The following is a 26,551-nucleotide window of genomic DNA, read 5'->3' as shown; positions in this document are numbered from 1 at the left end:
TGCAGAATGAAATGGTCACTCCAATGTCTTTGCCAAGAAAACCCCCAAATGGGATCATGTAGTCAGCTATGACTAAAAAAAACAATAAAAGGACTTCTTGAGATTGTCAAGGAACATCACAGATACAAGTATATATGTATATAATAGAATAAGACATGAGAAAGGAACTGCTGGAAAGAGGAGGAAAGTAGGCATGTCATAATTGCAAATCAGCTAATCTTCAGATCATTTTTTAGTTGACAAGCACAGTCAAGAAGAGGATTCAGAAATCTGAAACTTGGAAGTTATAGAGAGAGGATATGAGGTAATAGGGGAAAAAAGACAAAAAGTAAATCAAACATAAATGTAATAAGCTTTGAAAATATGACCCATTGCCAGCACTGCTAAGTTATGTTTTCAGGCTACTGATACCTACTGCATGGATACTCCTTGCATCCTGGGTCATCATTAGAAATCTTGACTTTTGTCCTTCCACTGGACTTCAATGTCTCTCAGAAAGAGAATGAAGCTGCCTTACTTAAATCTAATTCATGAGTAAGTCAAGACATCAACCTTATGGTATCATTGGTTCTCTTTGAAAATGAAGGACAAGGGGGCAGCTAGGTGGCGCAGTGAATAGAGCACCAGCCTTGAATTCAGTAGCACCCGAGTTCAAATTTGGTCTCAGACACTTAACACTTCTTAGCTGTGTGACCCTGGGCAAGTCACTTAACCCCAGCCTCAAGAAGAAAAAAAAAAAGAAGAAAAAAAAAGAGAAAATGAAGGACAAACAAACTGTATTAACAGACAGATATTGATAATAATAGAAAAACCAACTGATTCTCAAAAATCTATCTGCAAAATTGCTAATTTTTGCATTGATGCTATTTGCTTAGATTGAGGAAAATTGTCATTGACATTTCCATTGTATGGATTATTTATCTAACAGTGGATTGCTTTTTTAGGTTGGAATTGTACAATATAGTGAAAATGTGACCCATGAATTTAATCTCAATAAATATACAACAACTGAAGAAGTTCTCCTTGCAGCTAACCAGATAGAGCAGAGGCAAGGCCGCCAAACAATGACAGCTCTGGGAATAGATACAGCAAGGTATGTACATCAAAAATTACTCAACAAATTAGAAATCTCTCCAAGGTATATAATTTAGGGAATCCTCCCTTGTGTTTCTTAATTCATAGTTAACTGATTATAATGTTATCTTAACCGATCAAATAATTTTAAAGGCGCTGAAGTTACTAATTAGTATAATCATAAGATGATGGATTTGGAGGTAGAAAGAATATTGTTAGCCATTTAATACAACATCTCTCTCTTTCTCTTTTATAGATAAAGAAATGAGGGAAAGGCTATTGGCCTGTCAACCAGCAGATTTAATTAAAAAGGACTAATTTTTTATTATTCTGAATTTTTTTTCAATGTTTAAAATTATTTAATGTTAAAGCAGCTTTGTGAATAGATGCCACTATGGAATCAATTAAATATCATCTTATTTGTTCTCATATAAAGATTTTTAAATATGTTGCTTTAAATGAAAAATATAAAAGAAAAAAAGTTATTCAATCAACAAAAATGTTTTTCATCCTCTTCATTTTCTCCCTTTTCTCCAAAAAGAGTATTTCAAAGGCTTAGAATATTTTTTTTAGAATTTTAGAGCTGGAAGAGACCTTAGAAATGATTTGTTCTAATCTCCAAATATTAAAGATGAAGAAAATTAGGACTAAGGAAGGGTAACTAACAGCTAGTTAGTGTCAGAAGTGGAATTGGAATCAAAATCTGGTGATTGTCAGTACCATATTCTTTACAACTCACTATTCCCTTCTTTTAAGTTACAAAAGTACTATCTCTTTTACTATCTCAGTAATTTTCCTTCTTACATAAAAAAAATGACCATATTCCTGTCATTTATAGTATGGTCTTTTTTCCTGCCTCATTCAGATTTGTCTTCAATGTTGATGCCTTTAACCAGAACCCAAACTTGCAAGCATGTCAAAAGGAAGGGAAAACAGAACCACAAAATATAAAATGCTATTAGATATCTTTCTCTTAATCCCTTTCAATCTGTTGATGATTTTGAAAGGACTACTTGTATTGCTTGGGCTATTCTTGTGCTGCCAAGTTCAGCATATTAGTCTGGTGAAAAGAATTTCATACAAATCAATCCTTCTGACTGAGAAAATTCTTCAAGAGTCAAAATACAAAAAAGCACATGTAATTGTTAGACCCATGAGTTTTAGGCTAGTATATGGTACCAGTTCCAATAGCCACAGAAGAAAAAAATCACTTACAGATGGGATCTCTCCTTTCACAAATAGCTGCCCACTGGAGCAATAATTTGGGAAACCAAGAAAGAGTACAGGGAGAATACACATCCTTCTGTGTGTGTATTTCTTGCATGTTCTAAATAAGAGAAGAGGATTCAATAAAATTGGATGTGAAAGCTTTGGGTCTATGGTATCCAGGACTTTTCTGAGTTGCAGTCACTTAGTGATTATCCATCTCTGAAATACACCAAAAGCAATGTGGCTGATATTAGCAATAGCCATTGCTAAATATCTCTTTGAATACTAGGGTCCAGAAGTTATCTCTGGATATCATAGAGAGAACTACAAAAATATTCTTTGAGTGGATGTAAAAGAAAGTTTCCTCTTTTTTTTTTCCTTCTCTTCATTATTTTCTCCTATTTCTTTCCCTCCAGCATAGCCCTATACATAACATTGATGTTCATGCTCTATGATTTATATTCCCTACTTCATTTTTTCTGTACTTTGTGTGAGATAGTTATAAAGTATATGCACTTAATAAATGTTTGTTCTTTTCCCCCCACCCATCCACTCCTTTCTTCCATCCTACACCAGGTGTCACTACAAGAAGAGAGCAGTGAAATGGGATAGGACTAAACATGTATTAAGTACTTACTATATGCCAGGCACTGTGCCAAGTGCTTTACAAGTATCTCATTTTATTTTCTCAACAATCCGGAGAAATAGATGTTATTATCCCCATTTTACAAATGAAGAAATTGAGTCAGACAAAGGTGATCAGAACCCAAGTCATACAGTTATTAAGTCTCTGAGGCCAGACTCCAGATCCAGTATTCTATCCATTGTGTTTCTTATCTCTTGAATCTCTAAAGATGAAATTTCAGGCATAGTAGCATCTAATTGGAGAAGATATATTGGGAAAAGCAAAGATCTTCAGAACAACACCATACATACATACATACATACATACATACATACATGCATCCCCATTCTGCCTATAAGTAAGGCTAATTCTGATTTGAGTACTATAAAATTTAATATAAGGAAATACAGCAGGCACATTTTTCTACCCCTTTGCTCTTATGGATTCAATTCTATTCCATTCTGACAGTGAGATAGAAAGCACTGGTATTTTTCAATAACCAGGAAGGTAGTATGTTATGGTGAATAGATCCTGATCTAGAAACATGCTAGCTATGTGACTTTGGGGAAGCTTCCTTAACCTCTCATTATTCCTTGATAGAATAATGCTAATTTGTGACTTTCTAAGAATATCTCTATTTGAATCTGACATCACATTTCTCAGGTTAAAAAGAGTTAAATTTTTAGATTTTTTAAAAAGCATCTTGACCTTTCTTTAAGAATTCTTGACTTTTAAGCATATGAGTAAATCATTAAAACCTACCTCTGATGGAAGTGGGAAGAGGTATACATAGTCATCTTGGGTGCTTTTTTGGAGGTGGGAGTTATACACCAAGATATAAATGATTCCTCTTTCCACTTAAGGTCATATCCTGGGGAGCCATTCCTTTTGTGCGTGGTTATATCTGTATCCCAAAGTTTGAAAATATATGTATAGACACATAGGTATAATTGTATCTAAGTTGTATATAAGATGTCCTCTTCATTCCCCAGTCTTCAAAGAGAAGGACAAGAGAAAGAAGTGAAACAGGAATGGACACACTCATGCAAATAGACACACCTTCCTCCAATATGCACACAAACATACACTGCAGGTGTTCAATAAATCCATGCTAAATTCAATTGAAATTCCTTTTTCTTCCTGTGCATATTTCTGCTTTGACTTCTCTTTGTCTCTTGATCCATCCCCCCAACAATCTGTGTCTTAGATCACACTAAATATTTTTACAACAGTCACCACCCCAAAGTCGGTTTCACTTTATGTTTCCAGTCATTTTTTTAAAATTATAAACTGAATATTCTCAGAAAATGTAATAAACAGATTATCAAACCAAACTTGGAATACATCTAAAATTCAATTTTTTTTTCCTTTTCTTAACATCTGATTTATTTTTCACCTTATTTAATGCTTACATTCAAGAACTGCTGTAAGGGAAGGCTGTCTGGGGCTAAATAAATTCTCTCCTCCCTTGTTTCTCCTCCTCATCTCAGCTCTGCAACAGAGGTCAAATTGGTGAGCCTGTTCTATGAACATCAGAGTAGAGGGTGAAGGAAGATGAGAAACAAAGCAGATGCTTCTGCCAAAAGGAGAGAGGAAGAAGTCTGCTGATATGGAAAAAAAAAAAAAAACACTATATTCCCAAGGGAAGGGGAGAAGGGTGTTTACAAAGAAAGGAGTGGGTGTGGAGAACTAATCTCTTCTAAGTCTTATGGGGAGCTGTGGACCCACCTTCCCTTTGATATCTCCAGGAGTACAATGTCTCCTCTGGCTTTGGTATGTGAGAATATGTGTTGATTAAGCAAAATGACAACTTTCTGCCATCTGGAATAAATCAGAAAATGCTACAAATAGTGGTCATCATGCTACCCAGTGTGACTAGTGGGTGCTGTTGTTGCTCTTGGCTCCAGTGCTAGAAACTACCTAGCACACATTGCCTAGAAGTTTTTATATAATCTTGGGGGTAGAATCTTATTTGTCTCACATCTTACATGTATGTTTCAGGAAAGAGGCCTTCACTAAAGCCAGGGGTGCCAGAAATGGGGTTAAGAAAGTCATGGTGATTGTGACTGATGGAGAATCCCATGATAACCATCGGCTGAATAAAGTCATTCAGGACTGTGAAGATGAAGACATTCAGAGATTCGCCATAGCCGTAAGTGTAATGTTAGCTCATAAGTGATAAATTTAAAGCTAGGAGGGAATTCAGAGGTCAGCTGTTCTAACCCTCATTTTATAGATGAAGAAACTGAGGTCCAAAGAGATTAAATAACTTGCCAAGATCTCATAAGTATGAATAACAGAGTTGGGATTAAAATTCAGGTCTTTTGACTACAGACCTTGAAGTATTTTCTCTATAACATAGTATCTGTCTCCTATATAGAGCCCAGGATAGGCTCTCCACCCCAACTTTCAGGATAGGTCTTTTCAGATAGCACTTAAATCAGGTTCAAGATTTTCTTTGACACTGCTGTGCTACACTGTAACTCACAAACCCCCATGATGTGTTTATCTTGAATAGTCAGCCAGATAACAATTAGTTCATAGTAAAGGAATTTACTGAAATAGCATAGTAAGAAAAGCAACAACTAAATATTTCATAAACCTGAGCTGAATTCCATTAATGAAACAAGAGTATGTGTCAAATATATTCATGATCATTTGATGAGGGCAAGACACAACTGAAAGAAAAGTCTACAGAACCCTGCTTAGCAACTAGGATACAAACTGACTTGTTAATGACATTGTCTCTACCACTCTCAACATTACTTACAACTATACTAACAATTTTGATGTCAGGGGCAATTAGTGGACAGTATATCTGCCCAGAAATCAATTACGATGAAGGGAAAGACTAGCATACTGGATCCTTCTCCTCCTCCTTTCTTCCCATCACTAGACCTAGGGAAACCTGAGAACCACTTTTAAAAAGGGGGATGAAGCTCAGTGTGGGGTATGTTACTCACCCTGTATAAATTTCTGTGCTTCCTAAATTTGGGCCAAAGTCCCAGTTACCCCATATTATTTGAGATTTTGGCAACACTATGAGGTTCAATAAGGAAACAAGCCCAATTCTTTGGAGCTTTTTAGGAATGGGCAGATAGGTGGTACAATGGATGATGTTCTTGGCCTTCAGTCAGAAAGACTTGAATTCAAATCTGGACTCAAACACTTCCTAGCTGTGTGACCTTGGGTCTCAATTTTCTCATCTGGAAAATGAAATGAGAAAACACTCCAATTTCTTTGCCAAGAAAACACCATATGGGGTCATGAAGAATTGGACTTGACTAAACAACAAAGGCATATAGAATTAATAAGAAAAACCTTTATTAGCTTCATCTGGGGAAGAAAGCAAGCAGGCAGATAGAAGATTTAGTTCTACTCAGTCCTGAAGGTGTCTAAGTTACCATCTATTTCCTGGGTCAATCAGCACTGAAACAGAAGAAAAAAGAGGGAAACCTAAAGATCCTTATAAATCTTATATTATAAGACATAATGATATATCTTTATCATTATAAATGAAACAAAGAGATTTCCCTTCCCTCAACTGTCCAAGCCAAGTTCAATTTCTCAAAATTACCAGGATAGACATCCTTTGACAAGCAAAAGGTAGGCTGAAGAGAAAATAGTACAAATTGTTAAACTGGCATTTATAAAGTGCCTAACACATTGTGCTTGTCCCTGGAGATATAATGAAAGACAAAAAAACAAAAACAAAAACAAAAATAAAAACAAAAAACAAGCAATCCCTTCTCTCAATACTACATGCAAATAACTACATACAAAAAAAAAAAAAAATGTATGCTGGATTGGGATCACTCTCAGAGGGAAGACACTAAAATTAGGGACTAAAAACAGCTTCTGGAGGAAGGTAGTTCAAAGCAGAGGGAAGTTCTTATTTCCAAAAGGAGGCCCCAGCCTGCTCTTAGGGACATAGGCTACATAATACACAATGTACTCTGTGCTCATCTCAAGAGCCGCCGTGTAAATACACAGCAGTATGCTTATTGTTATTAACAATAATATTTAAAGACGCATTGGCTCAAAGAAAGCTGCCTGTACAAAAACAAAAGACATCTGTCTGCCTACAGACTTTATTATAGAGATTCTATCAGTAGCCGCCAGCTTTTAGGAATATGCTGGCCAAATTTTCCTGATGCCATTCCACAGAGGGGCATTCCAAGCTGTGGAGGAGGAAAGTGATAGATGGAAATTCTGCTTCTCAGAATTTAAATCGAGTTTGAGGCAAATTACAGTCTCTGTCCCAATGCAGCTCAATGCACCTGATTGCCCCCCAAATTTGAACATTACCCTGTCCTTCCCTTAGAAGAACACTATTCTTCTCATTGCCTTAGCCTACCCCAGTGCAGTGACTGCAGTGTACTCTGAGCCTGTGTTTGGAGCAAAAAGAGGAAGAGGTGGAGCTGGAAGCAGACAATGCAAGGTTACCACACATTGCCTTGAAGTGCTGGGTAAATGGAGAATGAACTAAGAATTTTTTAGAACTAAGTTTAAGGGTAGTGCCTATCATCACCACACTCCCTTCCAAAAGACCCAAAGGATGATCCAATCCTGACTACAAAGATAATGTCTCAAATCCTTCCTGAGTTATCTCATTCTGTTCTCCCGATCCCACCCCCTCCACCCATCCCACACACTGCCTCCAGGTTAATCTTTATCAAACACAGCATTTCATTATTTCTCTCATTCATTCAAGAAATATTTAAAACATGATCACTGTGGCAAGTCTCTATACTGGGCACTATCATCAGGTGTTGAGAGTTATTTTGCAGGGGGAGGAGAGGAAGAAGTTATGAAATAAATGAGACATCTCTTCCCTCAAGAAATTCACAATCACAGAGTAATGGTAGTTTGGAGCTTGGAAAGGACCTTCCAAAAGAGGAATCATGCTCATACCCTCTTTTTATAGTCAATGATTGATATAGTAGAGGTGATTTGAGATTTCATGCATCATTGCCTCCTCCTCCCCCATATGCCTTTTAAATTATAGTCTAAATTTCTTAAACTGACAGTTTAGACCCTCAGCAATCTACTTCAATCCACTTGGCCAATGTTATTCACCAGCATGAAATCTTTCTATAATCAGGCTAGATTCCACACTGCCTTCAAAATAGAGACTTTGTTCATTATGATCCATACAACTTGATTAGTTTTGGTTTCCTATCCCCAGCATTTCTTCTCTCCCTCTTCTCTAAAATTACTCCAAATCCTCTTTATTTTTCAAGGCCTACTTCTTATCCCACATCATTCATAAAATCTCTGACCTCACTGTCAGTGATCTTTCTCTTCTCTGAACTCCTATAGAATGTCATTTCACTTAATCACTTACAACCTGGTTTAATTCTTCCTGGGTATGTTTTGTTTATACCATCTTGTTACCAGGTCTTTGAGGAGAGGTACCATAACATAAACTTCCTGGTCATCCTCTCAATAAATTTCAGATGCCCTCATTAAAAATTTCTGAACAAGTAAATTTTAGAGGAACTTGGCATTTTTAATCATTTCCTTTTCTCCATTTACATCTTCTTATATTAGGTATTATAAATCACAAATTCAAATTAATACATAGGCTTAAAACACCTGTATCCTTCATGGAGGGAAAAAAAAATGGGAATAAAAATATCAGAACTGAGGTTGCATTTACAAGCTCACTAATAAAAATATCAGAACTGAAATCAAACTAACAAGGAAAATGAGAATAATAGAGAGGATAAATGTACATTGGGGGAAAAAGTCAGAGAAAAATACTTATGTATGAAAATGAACTGTATGAATACTATGTGAGCAAGAAAGAAATAATAATAATAATAATAATAGCTAACATTTATATAGAGCTTACTGTGTTTCAGTCATTGTGTTAAATGTTTTATAATTATTTTCTCATCTGATACTTCTCACAACAATCTTGGGGTATAGATGCTATTGTTATCTGCATTTTACAGATGAGGAAACTAGGGCAAAAAGAGGCTAAGTGACTTCTCTGGGCTCACAAAAGCTAATATGTGTCTGAGACCAGATTTGAATTCAGGTCTTTCTGACTTCAGGCCATTCTGACTTCAGGCCTGACTCTTTGCCCACTTTACCCATTATAACTGTGACATCATGGTGGCCCACGAGCTTTTGGGAACAAGTCTATATCAATGAAAGAGAAATGATAGGAAGAGATGAATCAGGTAGAATATTCATCAAAGTACTTGTGCATTCCCTTTTTAATCCAATTAGTCAGGAAAAATTGACTAAGAAGGAAACATTACAAAATAACACATAAATTATGTATTCTGTTTCAGTCAATAAAAATGTGACAGGCTCAAATGCTTGGCATTCAGCTAATGTTCACCTAAGGTAGACATTGCAAAGCCACATTTCCCCTGAGCTAAGCATGTCAAACAAAAAATATTTGATCCATTTACACTTAATACACTGTCTGCTGTCTGCAAGCAATCAAAGAAGATTTGAAAGCATACTGTAATTTCTGTACTTCTATTTGAAGATTGTAAGTTTAAACTAAAAATTAGGTGGATTTAAAGGTACTACTGACCACTAATGGATTCACTAAATGTATGCTTTTGTTTTTGTTTTGTTTTGTTTTTGTTTTTGTTTTTCCTGAGGCTAGGGTTAAGTGACTTGGAAAGGTGAAGTGTCTGAGACTAAATTTGAACTCGGGTCCTCCTGAATTCAAGGCTGGTGCTCTATCCACTGTGCCAACTAACTGCCCCTAAATGTATACTTTTTAACCTACATCAAAGATTATGCATGATCTAAAAGAAAAGCCTCCATTTTTCCTACATTGGGTTTTCAACTCTATCAATTTGTGAATGGAATGGAAATTCAAGTGTTAAAGCTATAGAGAATCTAGAGAGAAAGGAGAAAGGTAAATGTGGAGACATTAAAAAATATACAAAAATATTTCCATATATTTCCCTTCTTGGGAAATACTTAAGGTGACACATCTATAAAATGCCTATTTTTCTTAAAGGACAAAAGGTCATGCATGAATTAAGAAAAGCAAATGATAGCACCTGAAGAACTAGGGACATAAGTCATAGAGATGCAGGCAGAGGTGTGCTGATAAATATTTAATAGTTGTCTCTTGAGGAAAAATTTTTAAAAGGTAGCATAACATACTTTTTAAGTTTAACTCTTTATGCAAGAAAGTCTTATCTTGCCCTGTATGTTAACTCATGCACACAAATCCTGATTCTAAGTAAAATGAGGTTAATAAATTGCTTAAATTCTGGAGTTCTGAACTGCATCAACTTAAAGGCGACCAGGTATCCACATTAAATTGACAAGCTTCTGGGAAGGGGCAAGGGAAACTCACAAAGCTGTCTAAGGATAGAGAACTAGCCTAGATCAGAAATGGAACAGGTTAAATCCCCCCATGCCAATCAGTGTTGGGGTTGAACCTGTGAGTGGCTGTGGGAGGGAGGGAGAGAACAAGAGAAGAAGGATAGAGAGAGGGAGGGAGGGAGGAAGGAAGAAAGGAGAGAGAGTTCAAAAAAAAAAAAACTGCCAATGTGCCAGTTTCAATATAATATTGAATATGTAAAGGGAAGTGATGGGAGAGAAACCTTGAAGGATATGCAATAGTCAGCCTGGGGAGGCCTTCAGTTGCCAAGCCAAGGAAGAATGGCAATGTAATTTTCCTATTTCAGGAAGGTTATTTTGGCAAATGTATGACAAATAGATTGGATAGAAGAATCTGAAAACAGGGAAACCAATGTGAACTACTACAATAGTCCATAGGAGAAATGGTGAGGGCTTGAATTATATATGTATTATATATGTGGGGGAGTAGGATACAGATGAAGAAGAAGTTATGGAACTTTCTTCTATGTGTATCTTGGTTCTTTGCTATCCCTACGCTTTATTTTTCAAAATTTTCAGTTGAAGAAACTGAGGATCTAAATGATAAAATGATTTACTTAAGTTCTCAGAGCCAAGAGCTAGGAATGATTGTGCTGGAGCCAGCTCAAACTATCCCATGAGAGATGATTATAAAATTTTCAATGTGAGCGTTTATACCTCAGAAATTGGCAAATGCTAGAAATCAGGGTGTGATTTACTATTTTGTTATCTAGCCTTAAGAAAATGACAAGGAAAATGTTAATAATTCAGATTAAATTTAAAAGTATGTTCTTCATATAATTTTTTTCCCACCCAGAAAATCAGTTATTAAACATCTATCAGCATATATCTGCTAGCCTCCTGTTTCTTTTGGACTACTCTAATTTGTACAATCATGCACAACCCTCATATTTTCCACAAATGAAAAACTAGACATATTAACATTAAATAAATTTGATGACCTGAAAGACATCCAAATGATCTCCCCATTACTTTGTTGTCTGTCTATTTGTCTTTTGTAGCACATTTCTTCCAAATAGCTCAGAGTACTTTGCAGACATTATCTCATTATTCCTAACAACATAAATGGCATTTTACAAATGAAGAAATGAGTGAGCAGAGTATGTATGGGAATCGTTCACCTGAGGTCAGAGAGGATATCAGTGAGGGAGATATCTTAGAAGTCTCAGTCTGGGACTCTATTCTACCTTAGGTTATCATAGACTTGTCCACACAAGCCTGAAGCAGAAGAGTAAGGAACTATTCAATGATAAGAAATAACTATCTGACAAATATTTTGAACTAAGTTCAAAGTTTTTGTACACTATCTTAGGCTTTGTCACCTCCCTAATCGGAAGGCTCCTGGCTTCCTTTTCCTCTCACAAAAATTACCTGATTTCAAAAAAAATTGGATAGCAATATAATCAACTAAACTTGTTTTGAAATTATTTCCATTTAAATAAATGAATAATTCAATCCATAAAAGATCACAACACCTTGAATCACCAAGTCTTCATTAAGATTCTTTGAATGAATAAGTCTGAGAATAAATGAATAAATAAATGAAAGAAGGATGTCATAGCTGTGTTCTGCCCTCAAGGAACTTAAATTTTGATGGGGGAAAAAGAAAGAAGTGGTGGCTAATAAGAGATTCTTTGGTTCAAAACTTGAAATTAACCATGTAAGTAATTTTAGATGTAGTATTTAAGTTCCATTAATGTATTCATTTGTACAATGAAGGGTTGGACCAATCCCTTTTTAAGGAAACTTCTGTCTCTAAATCCTATAAACCTATTTTTCAGAAAATGCCTATGTACTTGTGAATGATACTGGTTATATCTCATAAATAGTATCTGTTTTTCTCCTCTTTGTGAACATTTACCCATCTCCGAAATCTAGTTCTTAATAGGAGGAGCCAATATTTTAGCTCCCAAATCAGCCATGCCAATTAACATTGATTCCTAAAATAACAAATGGGTCCAAATCCCCTTACCTTCGCTCAATAAATACTGTTTTCAGAAAGACTAGACACTCTCAGATCAACCAGTTCTGTTGCAACTATTTGGTTTTGCAACAGCTAAAAAGGCACAGAAGAGGTTCCCTACTTTATAAACCACTAGACTCAAAAGATAAAACTGTTTAGAAACAGCAGGAAGCAATCATGGTTAGGAAACCCAGGACAGTGAAGATGATTGTCCTTTGTTCCTAGACCAACTGCCATATTTCTACAGTACCTCTTATGAATTAACATGAATATATTGCAAAGTTCCCTTCTAAGAATATAGAAGTACATAAAAATTGTATTATATTAAATCACTCTGTTTTTCTGTTTACTGACAATTTGTCAATAATCAAATATATTATATAAATGTTCTGGATTATTGTTCATTAAGAAATGACCAGCAGGATGGTTTCAGAGAGGCCTGGAGAGATTTACATGAACTGATGCTAAGTGAAATGAGCAGAACTAGGAGATCATTATATACTTCAATAATACTATATGATGATCAGATCTAATGGAAGTGGCTCTCTTCAATAATGAGATAATCCAAATCCGTTCCAATTGTTAAGTAATGAAGAGAACCAGCTACACCCAGGGAACAAACTATGGGAAACGAGTGTGGACCACAACTTAGCATTTCCACTATATCTGTTATTGTTTGCTTACATTTTTATTTTCCTTCTCAGGTTATTTTTACATTCTTTCTAAATCTGATTTTTCTTATGCAGCAAGATAACTGTATAAATATGTATACATATATTGTATTTAACATATACTTTAACATATTTAACATATATTGGACTGCCTGCCATCTAGGAGAGGGGATTGGGGGAAGGAGGGGAAAAGTTGGAACAGAAGGTTACACAAGGGTCAATGATAAAAAATTATCCATGCATATGTTTTGTAAATAAAATGCTATAATAAAAAAAATCAAATATATTCTTGACTTTTTTGTTGTGTCTTAGATTCTTGGTCATTATAACCGAGGGAATTTGAGCACTGAGAAATTTGTGGAAGAAATAAAATCAATTGCAAGTGAGCCTACTGAAAAGCATTTCTTCAATGTCTCTGATGAATTCGCATTAGTCACTATTGCTGAAGGCCTGGGAGAAAGAATATTTGCCTTAGAAGGTATGAAAATTTCTTTAAACCAAAATGCTAATCCATATCTCAAGCCCTCAAGAATACTACCTTTGTTATTTATAACATCTTTTTTTATCTACCATAGTATTAGACTGTTTTGTACACATCTCTCATTCAGACAGATATTTCACATTGCATCAGAGTTGCTAGAAGACCTCTTCCTAAAGGCACAGCACAGGTGATTAATAAAGAGGACAATGATGAAAAGAGAGGTTAACAAAAATATCCTGTGTTTTTCATTCCTTTTTGATATTTTTGGAAAGATTCAGGAAGTAAATAAAGAGATATACAAGCAGTTTCAAAACTTGGAATTTTGACTTAGACTTTTATCCGTGTAAATTTTCAGTCTTTTAAAAGTCTCCTTTGAAAATGGAACCTTTTATATCAGTATAGTAAAACATTGTCTCACTGCATAGCAATAGAAGTTTGTAGTCTTGGCTTACTATTTATATTTGATGTTTTCCATACTTTGACTTTAAATGGAGATAAACTATAAATGATGATGAATATGGGTGTTTTGCTTCATGGTGCTTCCTAGGTTAACAAGTTACTTTGGAATTAGAAAGTTATAAACCTTCCCTTGTCAAAATGTCCCTAGAATTAGTGCAGATACTTGGCATAAAATTCAGAGCCCTTTTAAAAGAATATTTACATCTTCTTGTGTTACTACTGTAGAAGAGGTGCCATAGAGAAAGCTATGAGCCTTGTGATCTAGTGAGGATCTACTATTTCTTGTCACTAGACAAAAATGACAATAGTTTGAAAGAGCTTGACTCCTCTGTATGTTGCCTAATCTAGCCCCACAGACTGTTTGAGCCAGAAGGAGACTCTGGCATTAGGTGGGGATAGGAGGTATGTGTGGAAGAGAGTTTGTGTATTACATAAATGCATTACATACTTTAAATTTAAATTTAACCTGGATTATTAGCATTTTATTAATCAACAAAGCTGTAAATTAAACCTAAATTTGTAACATTTGCCAATTCTAAAGCATAAATGTTCATGGTGAAAATTTAACAATTAATTCTCATTAGCCAGCCCATTCAATTGACCCTAACACACTACTGGCTTGAAGAGGCTTTAAGAGATCCTATGATCGCAGCTATAGAGTTTAAAGGAACTCCACAAACCATGTAATAGAATCCTTCCTCACTTTTTGAGTGAGGAAACTGACACTAGAAGAAATGATGTGATTTTGTTATTGTTATTCAGTCATTTTTCTATTTGGGGTTTTCTTGGCAAGGATGCTGGAGTGGTTTACTCTTTCCTTGTCCAGTTCATTTTACAGATGAGGAAACTGAGGCACATAGGGTTAGGTGACTTTCTCAGGGTCACAGAGCTGGTAAGTATCTATCCACTATGCCATCCAGCTCTCTATCCACTATACCTTCCCATATTCTATGATTTACCCAGTCTATAACTTCCAACTAGTACTTGAATCAATCCCCCTAATTTTACAATACATACAAACTTTCTTATTAAGGAAGAGAGAAGAAAAGAAAGAAGACTACTTTAGAAACAGATCATAGTATGGGGTGGGAAGGAAATTAACTCTAAAATCATAGGGTTGGTGGCAAGTCATAACCTTAGACAAACGATTTTAGTTATCCTGGGCATTTATTTCCCATCTGTAAAACAAAGAGGTTGAATTAGATGGTCTCTAAGCTCTCTTCCAGATCTTGGCCTATGATTCTTTAGTGATAGGATCATGGAAACATAATCTAATTATAAAGAAAGAGTTAAGATGGTAGAGAAAGCAATATAATGAAAGCACTTAAGTCACATATTACCTGAATTCTCTGACTCTAACTTTGGCCAAATCACTTAAGATTTCTGAATCTGAAATTCCTCATGTATTAAAAAAAAAAAAAACAAAGTCAAACATATCCTACCCACTTTATAGATTCATTGTGAAAAATAAATGAGATAAGGTACAGGAAAATACTTTGCAAGCCTTTTAAAGCAATATATAAATGTCTGCTATTAATATTGAAATAAGACTGACACTTTCCTAGAGAACATAGGTGTTAAGAAAGTGTGGGGAACAAACAACATCAGAGAGGACTGAAGAAGAAATGGAAAAGTGAAAATTTGCTTTAAAATGTCAGTGAGCTCCGCAAGCCAGAATACATTTTGCACATCAATTTCACTATGCTTTAAGAAATAGCAAGACTTCAGTAATTTATCAAACAGAAGTTCTACTCATTCCTGAAGGACCCTACTGCTAGAAAAGACAGCTCTAGCCTTTATTTTCCTTAGTTGGAAGTGGTATTTGGGGTGACCTAGGGCACAACTAAAAGGCACTGGTGGGACGTGAGAAATAGCATAATATTTTCATATAACCCTTTTAGATTTTAAAATTCTAATAACCTAAACTTGTAAGCCTAAGAAAAACAACTTACAAATGGAATTTCAAAACAAATTTATTAAAGTTTACAGGACACCATTATCCACTATGTATTTTCATTTAGGATCCTGTGACAAAAGGAAAATAATTACTATAGAGGAGAAGGCAAACTGTGTCCTTTGGAAAGCAGAACTGAAGTCTCTATTGGTTGTGAGAAGAAAATTCAATTTGCTTTTAACTGCCATATGCTCTTTCTGTCTATCATGTTTACTGCTGAAATTAAAGCTTCTAAGTTTAAAAGCTATGCAATAATCTCAGGAAGACAGTACACCAAAAAACACTCTCTGAGAATCTTTATTGGGTTTTTAAATTAAATTTTATTTATTTATTTTTAATGAACAGTTTTCTCCTTATGCTGATTCCACTTTAAAAAAAAAAAAAAAGGAAAAGGAAAAAGGAAAAAGGAAAAAAAAATTCCTTGCAAAAAATGCATAGTCAAGTAAAACAAATTCTTTCATTGACTGTGTTCAAAAAATAAGTGTCACCAATGAGCACCCCCTGAATCTATCAGAAATCTGTCAGGAGGTAGGTAATATGTTTCATCAGAGATCATCTAGAATTATGAGTGGCCATAGTTGTTATAATTAAAGCATTTTTGTCGATTTACTAACTAAAGTGTTTCTGAATTTTACAGAATCAGATCAGAAAGAGCTATATTTTTCTGCCACTTGGAAATTCTCCATTTCCCATAAATCTTTACCCTTTGTGAGAGCAAATGCCAGATAACGTGAAGGCTACATTGTTCTTTCCTTTTTGCATCCGTTTAGCTTAGTGAGTAGCCAGTGCCAGTGGCTTACTTTGGGATATTAGGAAGTTATTTAACATTTCCATTTCCCTTATGAACAGCAGAGATAACAGAAAAATACCTCTCCAGAGGTAAAGGAGAGGTCTTGAACAGGATAGGACTCTGCTGTTCTCCATAATCTTTTTCTCTCTGCTCCTGAAGACAGAACCCAGAAGCAAGTGGAAATTTGGAAAGTCAGGGCTCCCTAAATTAGAGGAGGTGGTTTTTATGGGCACTTTGGCACAGTTTCTACCTGCCTGTTAGGGAGATTGTAAAGATAAATTTGATAATAAGTGTAAAGTGCCTTGAGCTCTCAGAGCAAAATGTTTTAAAATAAAGCTTATTTTAGTTGCCTTAATGAAAGGGCTATTCCAACTCGTGATTGAAATGTAATATGTGACTCTTGACTGTTTCCCCTATAAAATTTAGCCCTATAAAAGCCATTTGCAAACCTATTCACTGGCAATTTATTCCAGGTAAGTTGTAAAGAAGCTTAGGGTTTGATTTCATTCATTTGACTACCCTATATTCCCTTGCTGGAAGAGCAGGTTGATTTTTTTTATATATAAATTTTGGATTACTTGTAGGTTTTTTTCTTATCTGCAAAGTAACATTAATAAATTACCCATTAATTAGAGAAAAACAAATGGATATTTTTCAAACTTCCTTAATATTATGTGACATTGCTAAGTTTGGAATACTGAATGTTTTCAAATGTATGTCTATGGATAGATATATATGCATTCAGCATATGCAATATATAAATATACAAGGTATATAAATATACAAGGATGCATAAAAACATAAAGGGTCCCCCAGAAGTCATAGTGTCTTTTAAATCTTTAATATCATAAAGCTATAATAAGACTTTTGGAACATCCTGTGCCATGTGGATAGAGATCTGATTTCCGATTATAAAGGAGCAGCTAGGTGGTGAAGTGAATAGAGTGCCAGGCCTGGAGTCCAGAAGACTCTTCTTTCTGAATTCAAATCTAGCCTCAAATACTAGCTGTGTGACTCTGGGCAAATCACTTAATCCTGTTTGTCTTAGTTTCCTAATCAGTAAAATAATTTGAAGAAGGAAATGCAAACTACTTTAGTATCTTTGCCAAGAAAATCCCAAATGGGGTCATGAAGAGTTGAACTTGACTGAAAACAACTTATATTCATTGTGGTATTTTATACAAGTTCCTAAATTTAGGGGATCTATTGGAATGGTCAAAGGCAAGTTACATGTATGTAAATGAAAAGGCAATTTTTTTTTAACAAAGAACAGAATTTAAATTATCATTATCATTCTTTCAATAATAAATAATCTTCCATGTGTAACGTGTTTTTCTGGTACTAGGGGACAAAGGTCTCTATAGGAGGCAATCTGCACATGCTCCAAAGGCTCCTCAGTGGCATCTTTATATTAGGGTAATTAGGCGTGCAGAGAGAAGACTTAGTTACATTTAAATTGATGCTGTGACTTGAAAGGAGCTAGATGGCACATTAGATAAAATGTCTTAGATTCAGAAAGACCAGGGCTGCACTAAGAGATATAACTTACAGGAATAAGAAGCTGTTCCCATAATTTTCTGTCACACAAGGTTAGAGGAACTGGGAATATTTAGTAGGGGAAATAATGGGTGAGAGTTGCAATGAGGCCTATATAAGGTTGATGTATGAAAAACTTTTCTAATAATTGAGACCATTTAAGTATGGAGTGGATTGCTTTGAGAGGTCCCTCCCATTTGGTAGTCTTCAAACAAAGGCTGGCTGGTTACTTCCAACTCAAACCCTGAGATTATGATTCCTAAGGTCTAAAAACTCTCATTGCCTTATGGGACAAATTTAGTTTTAGAGACCCTAAGTCTGAGATCTTCTTAGTGGAAGCAAATTTATTGACTAGTCAGAACCAAGAGTTAGTCCCCAAGAAAGAATGTCATTGGGTTACAAAAGTCTGCAATCCTCCTTTATCTCTCTGAGAAAAAAAATAAAGTTATTATTTTTGTTATTTTCACTTTGTACTAAATGTACAATGAATTCTATCAAATGAATATATTATAATTGTATATAAATCTTTGTGGGTTTTGAGGATTACTAAGTTCAGAGGGGAAAAAAAAAGTCATTTGGAATAAAAAAATCACTGTAGTCTTTAAAGATGACTATTTTCTATTTTTTAGCCACGACTGATTTGTCAGCAGCCTCATTTGAGATGGAAATGTCCCAGACTGGATTTAGTGCTCATTATTCACAAGTAAGTTGATCACTTTATGGTAAAAACTAAAACCTTATTTTTGTCTTTTTGGTTAGAAGGCATAGCAGATAGAGTCCTGGCCCCTGAAGTCAGGAAGACATGAGTTCAAATCCAGCCTCAGATACTTAAGTTGTGTGACCCTGGGCAAATCACTTAATTTCCTCATCTGTAAAATGAGAATGATAATAACATCTATGTCCCAAGGTTCTTGTGAAGATCAAATGAAATAATTGTAAAAGTAATTAGCACAGTGCCTGTCAAATAGTAACTATTATATGAACTTTAGCAAGTATTATCCAATAAAATTGATATTTGATATTGCAAATATCATATGTTTCTGACATGAAGATTGTCTTGATTACATTCTAATGATTTTTTTTTTCTGGAGGAAATTTGGGTTAAGTGACTTGCCCAGGGTCACACAGCTAGGAAGTGTTAAGTGTCTGAGGTCACATTTGAACTCAGGTCCTCCTGAGTTCAGGCCTGGTGCTCTAACCATTATGCTACCTAGTTGCCCCTATCCTAATGATTTTTGATCCAAATTTGAAAACAGCATTCCGTAGGCCTCTTATTAGAACTATATATGAATTCATTACATATTTAAAAAGAGAAGCAAGTGGTACATAATAGAGTTTTATAATTTCAGGTTCAATCTTCTTAAATATCTCTTTCTATTATGCTCTACGATTTACACACAAATGCCTATTCCATGTAGTGTTCATTAAATTCTGAATTTTTAAAATTGAAATAATACTAATAGCTAACATTTATATAGCACTTTGAAGTTTGCAAAATGCTTTATAAATATTATCTCATTTTATCCTTTCTACAACCTTGAGGGATAAATGTTATTATTATCCCCAGTTTACATAAAGGAAACTGAGGCAGACTGAAAAACAAAACATGTCACCCCACAGTTCACTACTGAAAGTTAATATTTATCTTTCTCTTTAAATCTAAGGACTGGGTTATGCTTGGAGCTGTTGGGGCTTATGACTGGAATGGAACAGTTGTCATGCAGAAAGATAACCAAATTATAACCCCACCAAACAATTCCTTTAATGTTGAGGCTACTAAGAAAAATGAGCCACTTGCTTCCTATTTAGGTGAGTATATTTATATTCCTTAATTATTGATTATCAAAATTACTTCTTTTGGTGATTTGACTTCACCAGAACTTAGGCTTCAGTGTCATTAAATTAAGATCTTGTCTTTTTATTATTATTATTATTATTATTATTATTATTATTATTATTAGCTCCCTATTAGCTCTAGGTTCAAGTACAAACTTGTCTGGTTAGTCATTCACCATTCTGCCTCAACCTACCTTTTCAGCCTTAGTATACATTGTTGGCCTTCACTCTCTCTATAGCCAAGCAAAGCAACTTTACTATTATTTCTCATACCCCACAGTCCTATCTCTTCTCTCTCTCTACACCAGGTTTCCCTTATACCTAAAATGTACTCCTTCCTCAACTCCATTTCATGGAATCTTTATTTTCCTTCAAAACTTAGTTCAAGCATCATTTCCTACATGAGGCTTTTCTTTACCTTCATTCCATTCCCCTTCATACCCATCACCATCTGCTTGTGTTATGCTTCCCTCACCCTTGGAGAAATCACTATGTACTTACTTTGTATATACTTTGTATATACTTATGCACAATATAGTATAATATATATAAAATCTTTATAATGTAACATGTATATACAATGTGTATAATCCCTGATAGAATATAAACCACTTGAGGGCACCATTGTTTCATATTATCTTTGAATTCCCAACAGACTACCAGAGTATCTGGCACATAATAGATGTTTAAAACATTTGTTGATTGAAATGCTTCTTTCTTTATTAGCCAGATAGAAAAGTCTAGAGTAAAAGTACCTCAGAGACTTAACTGGGCCCTTTGAGATGGTCACTAAGTGTATCAGAACTCAGCCCATAGGGGAAGCATTGTGCTTAGTTCTAAATGCCACGTTTTATGAAAAACCAATCATATCCAATGTGAAAATTAGTTTAAGGAAATGTATATCTTTGTCAAGGAAATCTCAAAAGGGGTCATGAAGAGTTGGACATAATTGAAAAATGACCAAACAACAAAGGGGTATTTAGTTTGAGGGGCTTGGTGTGTAATGCCGGAGAAACTGAGGCAAGATAGAGATTAGAGAGTATTTAATAATTTATTTAAAAGGGAGAGATTTACTGGGACCAAATAAATCCGTTGATTCCAGGGCTGAATGAAGAATCCAGCAATGTGAGTTCTCAATGACCTATATACACATGGCTCAGACTCAGGGGGTAGACTGAGGGACAGACTCTGACAGGTTGGGGTGAGCCTCCAGAGAGAGGGATGATATAATAGGGGGAGGAACCCCTGGACATGGGGAGAGGCATCTTGATAAGATGGTATCTGATATTCTAATAGCTTGGGATGAGGAGAGGCATTCTGACATTCTAAAACATAAGATAGTTTATCCTTATCAAATATTCTGATAAAGAGGGAGGGGTGGTTTTGCAGGACAATTATACAGAGTAAATAGGGAAACTGAGTCAGGACAATAAAACAAAACTGTGGCATAACAGGTGGAGTTGGTGAAAGATGGGAAGGAAAGATACTGGCAGAAAGAATTAGAAGAAATAAATAGAAACCATTTATTCTGAACAATAAACTTAATAAAAACACAAACTCTCCAGCTCTGGAAGGGAATAGATTTCAGCAGGAACTTGTGAGTTTCTCTTTACTGATAACATTTTAAGCAGAGTCTAACATAGATAACTATATTTGATAGGAGATACGATTTGATATAATGTCTAAAATTTCTTTCAAGTCATAGATTCTATTTTATATAAAATATTTGAGACTCACAGACTAACTTATATATGTGAATTCCACTTCTGTCATTTAAAAGGGAGAACAATAATGCTAGCAGGAATATTTACATGATAAAAGTCTTAGATTAATGAACAGCTATTGTTGATATCTTTTTTTTGTACTTTTTATTTTATTAATCTCCAACTCCATACTCTCTTCCCCTCACAGAAGACTATAATTAAGCACAAATATACACAAATGTATAAAAATATACATCCATGAGTATGCATATGTGCATATAAATACATATAAGCACATATATATACATATATGCACAAACATATCTATACACAAATATAAATATACCTCATTTGTTAAGATCTTATATGCAAAGTATTATACTAGGTACTGTGAGACATCAAAAGCTATATAAGCTATTCTACATTGGTGGTTACCCACATTTTCACTAGCAATGGCCAGACAGGTGTTGGAAGCAGGTACTGTGAAATGCTTAGAGTTTAATCAAACATTAAAAACACAAATATCATCCACTCCATCCCAAGCTAGTGCCAGAAAACCTGACTTTTGTCTTGCACAGGATTTTGGTGACCCTGGAAGAGAGAGTGAGATGAGAGACTTTGTACAACTCTGCCTCACTCAAATCCAATTCATATGCAAGTCAAAACATCATGCTGTCAGCAATCCTCTGAAAACAAAGGAGAAACAATAGCTACAAGCATTATATATTTGCTAATAGCCAAATGAGGTCTGTTGCTGATGAACCTTTTAAATAAAAATCTCCTATTCCAATCCCTACTAGAGCTCAGGGTTATTTTCTGCAGAGTTAGAAATCTTGATCACAAGATGTTATTGGTGGCATAAAATAAATAACAACTTCTTCATTCCTGGCTGTACAAGCTAGAATTTATGACTCTTCTCTTTCCAGGAAAGGAAAAGTATGAATGTGCTGTCTACAATGTACAGGAACGATGAGGTTTTGGTCTGTTGCAGTAATCATTAAATTAACTTAGTCACAAATGAGACCATGGATACCCTTTGCCAAAATAAAGTCTAACTTATATAAGGAAATTTCTTTCCAGGAAGAAAAGTGCCCAGAAATCCCAGAAAAAGAAAACTACCCTGTGCTTTTAAAATGATCTCTCAATCCATAGAGAGATTTTGCAAAAGTTCATTAGGAAGTTTAATTTACAAGCTAAGAAAAATTTGGATTTGTGAGCCTAACACCTACTTACATTTTAAGCTATTATTATATTTAAAATCTTTTGCATAGGTTCTAGAAAAATTATCTTATGTTAATCCATAAACTCCTGAGAGTAGCACACATTGCAATAACCTGTACCTCTATAACTAGACATGCTCCCATTTTTTTTAAAGGAAAAAAAGGTCTTCATCCTATGTTCCATACACAGAGATATGCACTTCATAAATGACTAGGGATTTTGGGTGCTAAAAGGAACTAGGCTATTTTCACATTTATTGATTAGTAGACTATATTAGGCAGAATCAAAAGTAAAAATACATGCAGTGGAACCATAATATCAAGACCAATCAAAACAACTTTTCCCTTGATCTACTAGATCTTGTCACTTTATCAAAGAAGGAATTAAAAAATAAATATCAGGATTTATTTCTTATAAGGGTTGTAGTTGCTTTAGTTTCCTCCTAATTTCCTACACTTTTATACATGAGAATTTTATTTTGCCTTAGATAGTGTTCTGGATTTCTTTGTATTTTATACATCTTCCTTGTTGGGTCTTTTTAATTCTAAACCTCAACATAGTTTTCATATCCATAGATAGCTCTAAAAATAACAACAAATGTATTAATTTTCCCTTTCCAACTACCAGAACCTCCCAAATTCAGGCAGCAACAAAGATTCTTTGTATATAGAATACATTGTCATGACCTAGATTTCTAGTCCATACAATAAATTCTTCAAGGTTTTTGTGTTTTGTTTTTGTTTTTAATATTCAGTTGTGACCTAATTGTTGGTAATTGCTATCCCCTCCCTCCCACTCTGCCTAGCCAGAACATTTTCTGCTCTATAAGTATCAAATCAAATGCTGTATTCTCTGAAGAACCAAAGATATTCCCTAATATCTTCCTATCCTATACTACTATGATACTTTGTACCTCCCTTATTCCAATATTATTATTAATAATAATAATTTTCCTTAGCCCACTTTCAAATTAGTCATTATATATAAAAATTATTTCAACACATAATATTATCTTTACTTTCCTTCTTCCCACAGCACTTGACAAACTCAATAAATTTTAATTTCACATAATGAATATTCCACCAAAATCCTACATTTTTCTTCATAGCGGCTTGAAGGTGGTCTGCATTCTCATAGTCTTTGTCATTAGGGCCTTGAAAAGTTCTTCTCAAACTGAAAAGGCTTTGAATAGAGACTTGGTGACACAGAACATGATTTTCCAGGAATCACTAATTATTAGCAGAGAAGCTCATCATGAGAAGGTTTAATATTAAATGATAAATAAAAAATGTTAGTAAAAGCCCAGCACTATGTGATCCCCTTTCCCTGCTTTTTAATGGTAATAATGGGAATGACATTTTTTTTTTAAAGATCAAACAAGCTAAATATTGGACAAACTTTAATTTTTATAACAATAGGTTTTTATTTTTCAAAATATATACAAAGATAGTTTCAACACTCATCTTTGCCAAATCTTAATATTCCAAATTTTTCTCTCTCCCTTCTCACCTCCCCACTCTCCTAGATAGCAAGAAATGATTAAACATGTATAATTCTAAGCATATTTCCACATTTATCATGCTGCAAAGAAAAATCATATCAAAAGGGGAAAAAATGAGAAAGAAAAACAAAAAACAACAAAAGGTGAAAATAATATGTTGTGTCTACACTCAATCCCCATAATCCTCTCTCTGGATGAGGATGGCTATCTCCATCACAAATCTATTGAAAGTATCTTGAATCACCTCATTGTTGAAACGAGCCATGTTCTACACAGTTGATTGTCACATAATGACATGTTTTAATTTTAAGGCATTGATTTAACTTCTATGTACAATTGCCCAGTGATGTAATTCAATTCAATAAACATGTTTTAGCCACCTTCAATATGCCAGGCACTATGTTAAATGCTGGCAATACAAAAAAAAAAAAAAAAAAAAAAAAAAAAAGCAAAAGACAGTTCCTGGAGACATTGAGTTTTATCCATATTAACATTCTATCAAAAAGCTTCAATGAAAGAATAGCTCATAAAAGAACGGACCCCACTGAGACAATAGTAGCTTAAGTGCCAATAGCCATTAGAGGATAAAGCACAGAAATTCCATGATAAAAAAAACTTTACAAGATTTCTCAAAGTAAGCCAACATCTCTGGTGCTTGGTAATTTCAAGGCAAAAGTGATTACTGAAGAGCATAGCAAAAACTATTTAAGGAAATACAGTACAGTATCCCTGCCAAAATTAAAGAAGTCAATTTCTTAAAAACTATTCCATTTTTTTTCACCTGTACATTATGAATACTTTCTTTAAGAAGCACTGGAAGCAGTAGACATGGGGAGAGAAAAAAAAAAATCATCCAAGAAAGAAAAGATACATTAGAATATCAAATTGTTTATTGTTATCCTTTCTTGGAGAATGTTTAACTAATTTGTTTAACAAGTACAAAAGTACAAAAGAACCTCCACAATAATAAACTCCCAAAGGTTCAGCTGGCAATCACTTTCACTTTACCAAGTAAAGAGACAAAGGCAGAGGTGGTTTTAATACATGAACAAACTTTTAAAACACTCCGAAGAGAAGACCGCAAAATCAGAGGCAACATTAAAAACAATAGCCAAAAAACAATTGACGGGAAAACAAATATTTAGAGAACTTGGGATGAGCTTTCATGAGCAGTAAGACAACAAATAAGTAAGAAATGGAATAGTATGGAAGACATTTCTCTAGTGATCGATTCTGCTCAATAGCTACAGTGAAACCTTCATATTTGGAATATACTACCACAGTATTACAGGGACCATATAAAAAAATTGAAATGGACTTAAGACCAGCCATTCTGGAGAGCAATCTGGAATTATGCCCAAAAAGTTATCAAACTGTGCATACCCTTTGACCCAGCAGTGCTACTACTGGGATTATATCCCAAAGAAATACTAAAGAGCGGAAAGAGACATATATGTGCCAAAATGTTTGTGGCAGCTCTTTTTGTTGTAGCTAGAAACTGGAAGATGAATGGATGTCCATCAGTTGGAGAATGGTTGGGTAAATTGTGGTATATGAAAGTTATGGAATATTATTGCTCAGTAAGAAATGACCAGCAGGAGGAATACAGAGAGGGTTGGAGAGACTTAAATCAACTGATGCTGAGTGAAATGAGCAGAACCAGAAGATCACTGTATACTTCAACAACGATACTGTATGAGGATGTATTCTGATGGAAGTGGAAATCTTCAACATAAAGAAGATCCAACTCACTTCCAGTTGATCAATGATGGACAGAGGTAGATACACCCAGAGAAGAAACACTGGGAGGGGAATGTAAATTGTTAGCACTAATATCTGTCTGCCCAGGTTGCATGTACCTTCGGATTCTAATGTTTATTGTGCAACAAGAAAATGATATTCACACATATGTATTGTACTTAGACTATATTGTAACACATGTAAAATGTATGGTATTGCCTGTCGTCGGGGGGAGGGAATAAGGGAGGGGGGGTAATTTGGAAAAATGAATACAAGGGATAATATTATAAAATATATATATATATATATATATAATAAAAAAAAAAAAAAAAAAGAAATGGACTTAAGAAAATAAATTTAGGGAGAGTACCTAGACTAGATCAAATACAGAGTAGTCATATA

At 34.7% G+C, this 26,551-nt stretch overlaps 1 protein-coding gene across 1 annotated transcript in view; it reads left to right on the top strand.

Moving 5' to 3' along the window:
• Positions 1 to 26,551, top strand: part of ITGA1 (integrin subunit alpha 1) — a 189,584-nt gene that overhangs the window by 98,288 nt on the left and 64,745 nt on the right. Inside the window, exons 7-11 of the mRNA XM_074282545.1 lie at positions 945 to 1,093; positions 4,910 to 5,060; positions 13,241 to 13,406; positions 18,778 to 18,851; positions 19,813 to 19,957. Coding sequence (XP_074138646.1) covers positions 945 to 1,093; positions 4,910 to 5,060; positions 13,241 to 13,406; positions 18,778 to 18,851; positions 19,813 to 19,957 — 685 coding nt within the window. The remainder of the gene's footprint in view (positions 1 to 944; positions 1,094 to 4,909; positions 5,061 to 13,240; positions 13,407 to 18,777; positions 18,852 to 19,812; positions 19,958 to 26,551) is intronic.

This window comes from Sminthopsis crassicaudata, chromosome 1 (assembly GCF_048593235.1).
Source record: "Sminthopsis crassicaudata isolate SCR6 chromosome 1, ASM4859323v1, whole genome shotgun sequence".
Taxonomy (NCBI): Eukaryota; Metazoa; Chordata; class Mammalia; order Dasyuromorphia; family Dasyuridae; genus Sminthopsis; species Sminthopsis crassicaudata.
The sequence above is the reverse complement of the archived record's forward strand: the minus strand, read 5'-3'. Positions and strand labels throughout refer to the sequence as shown.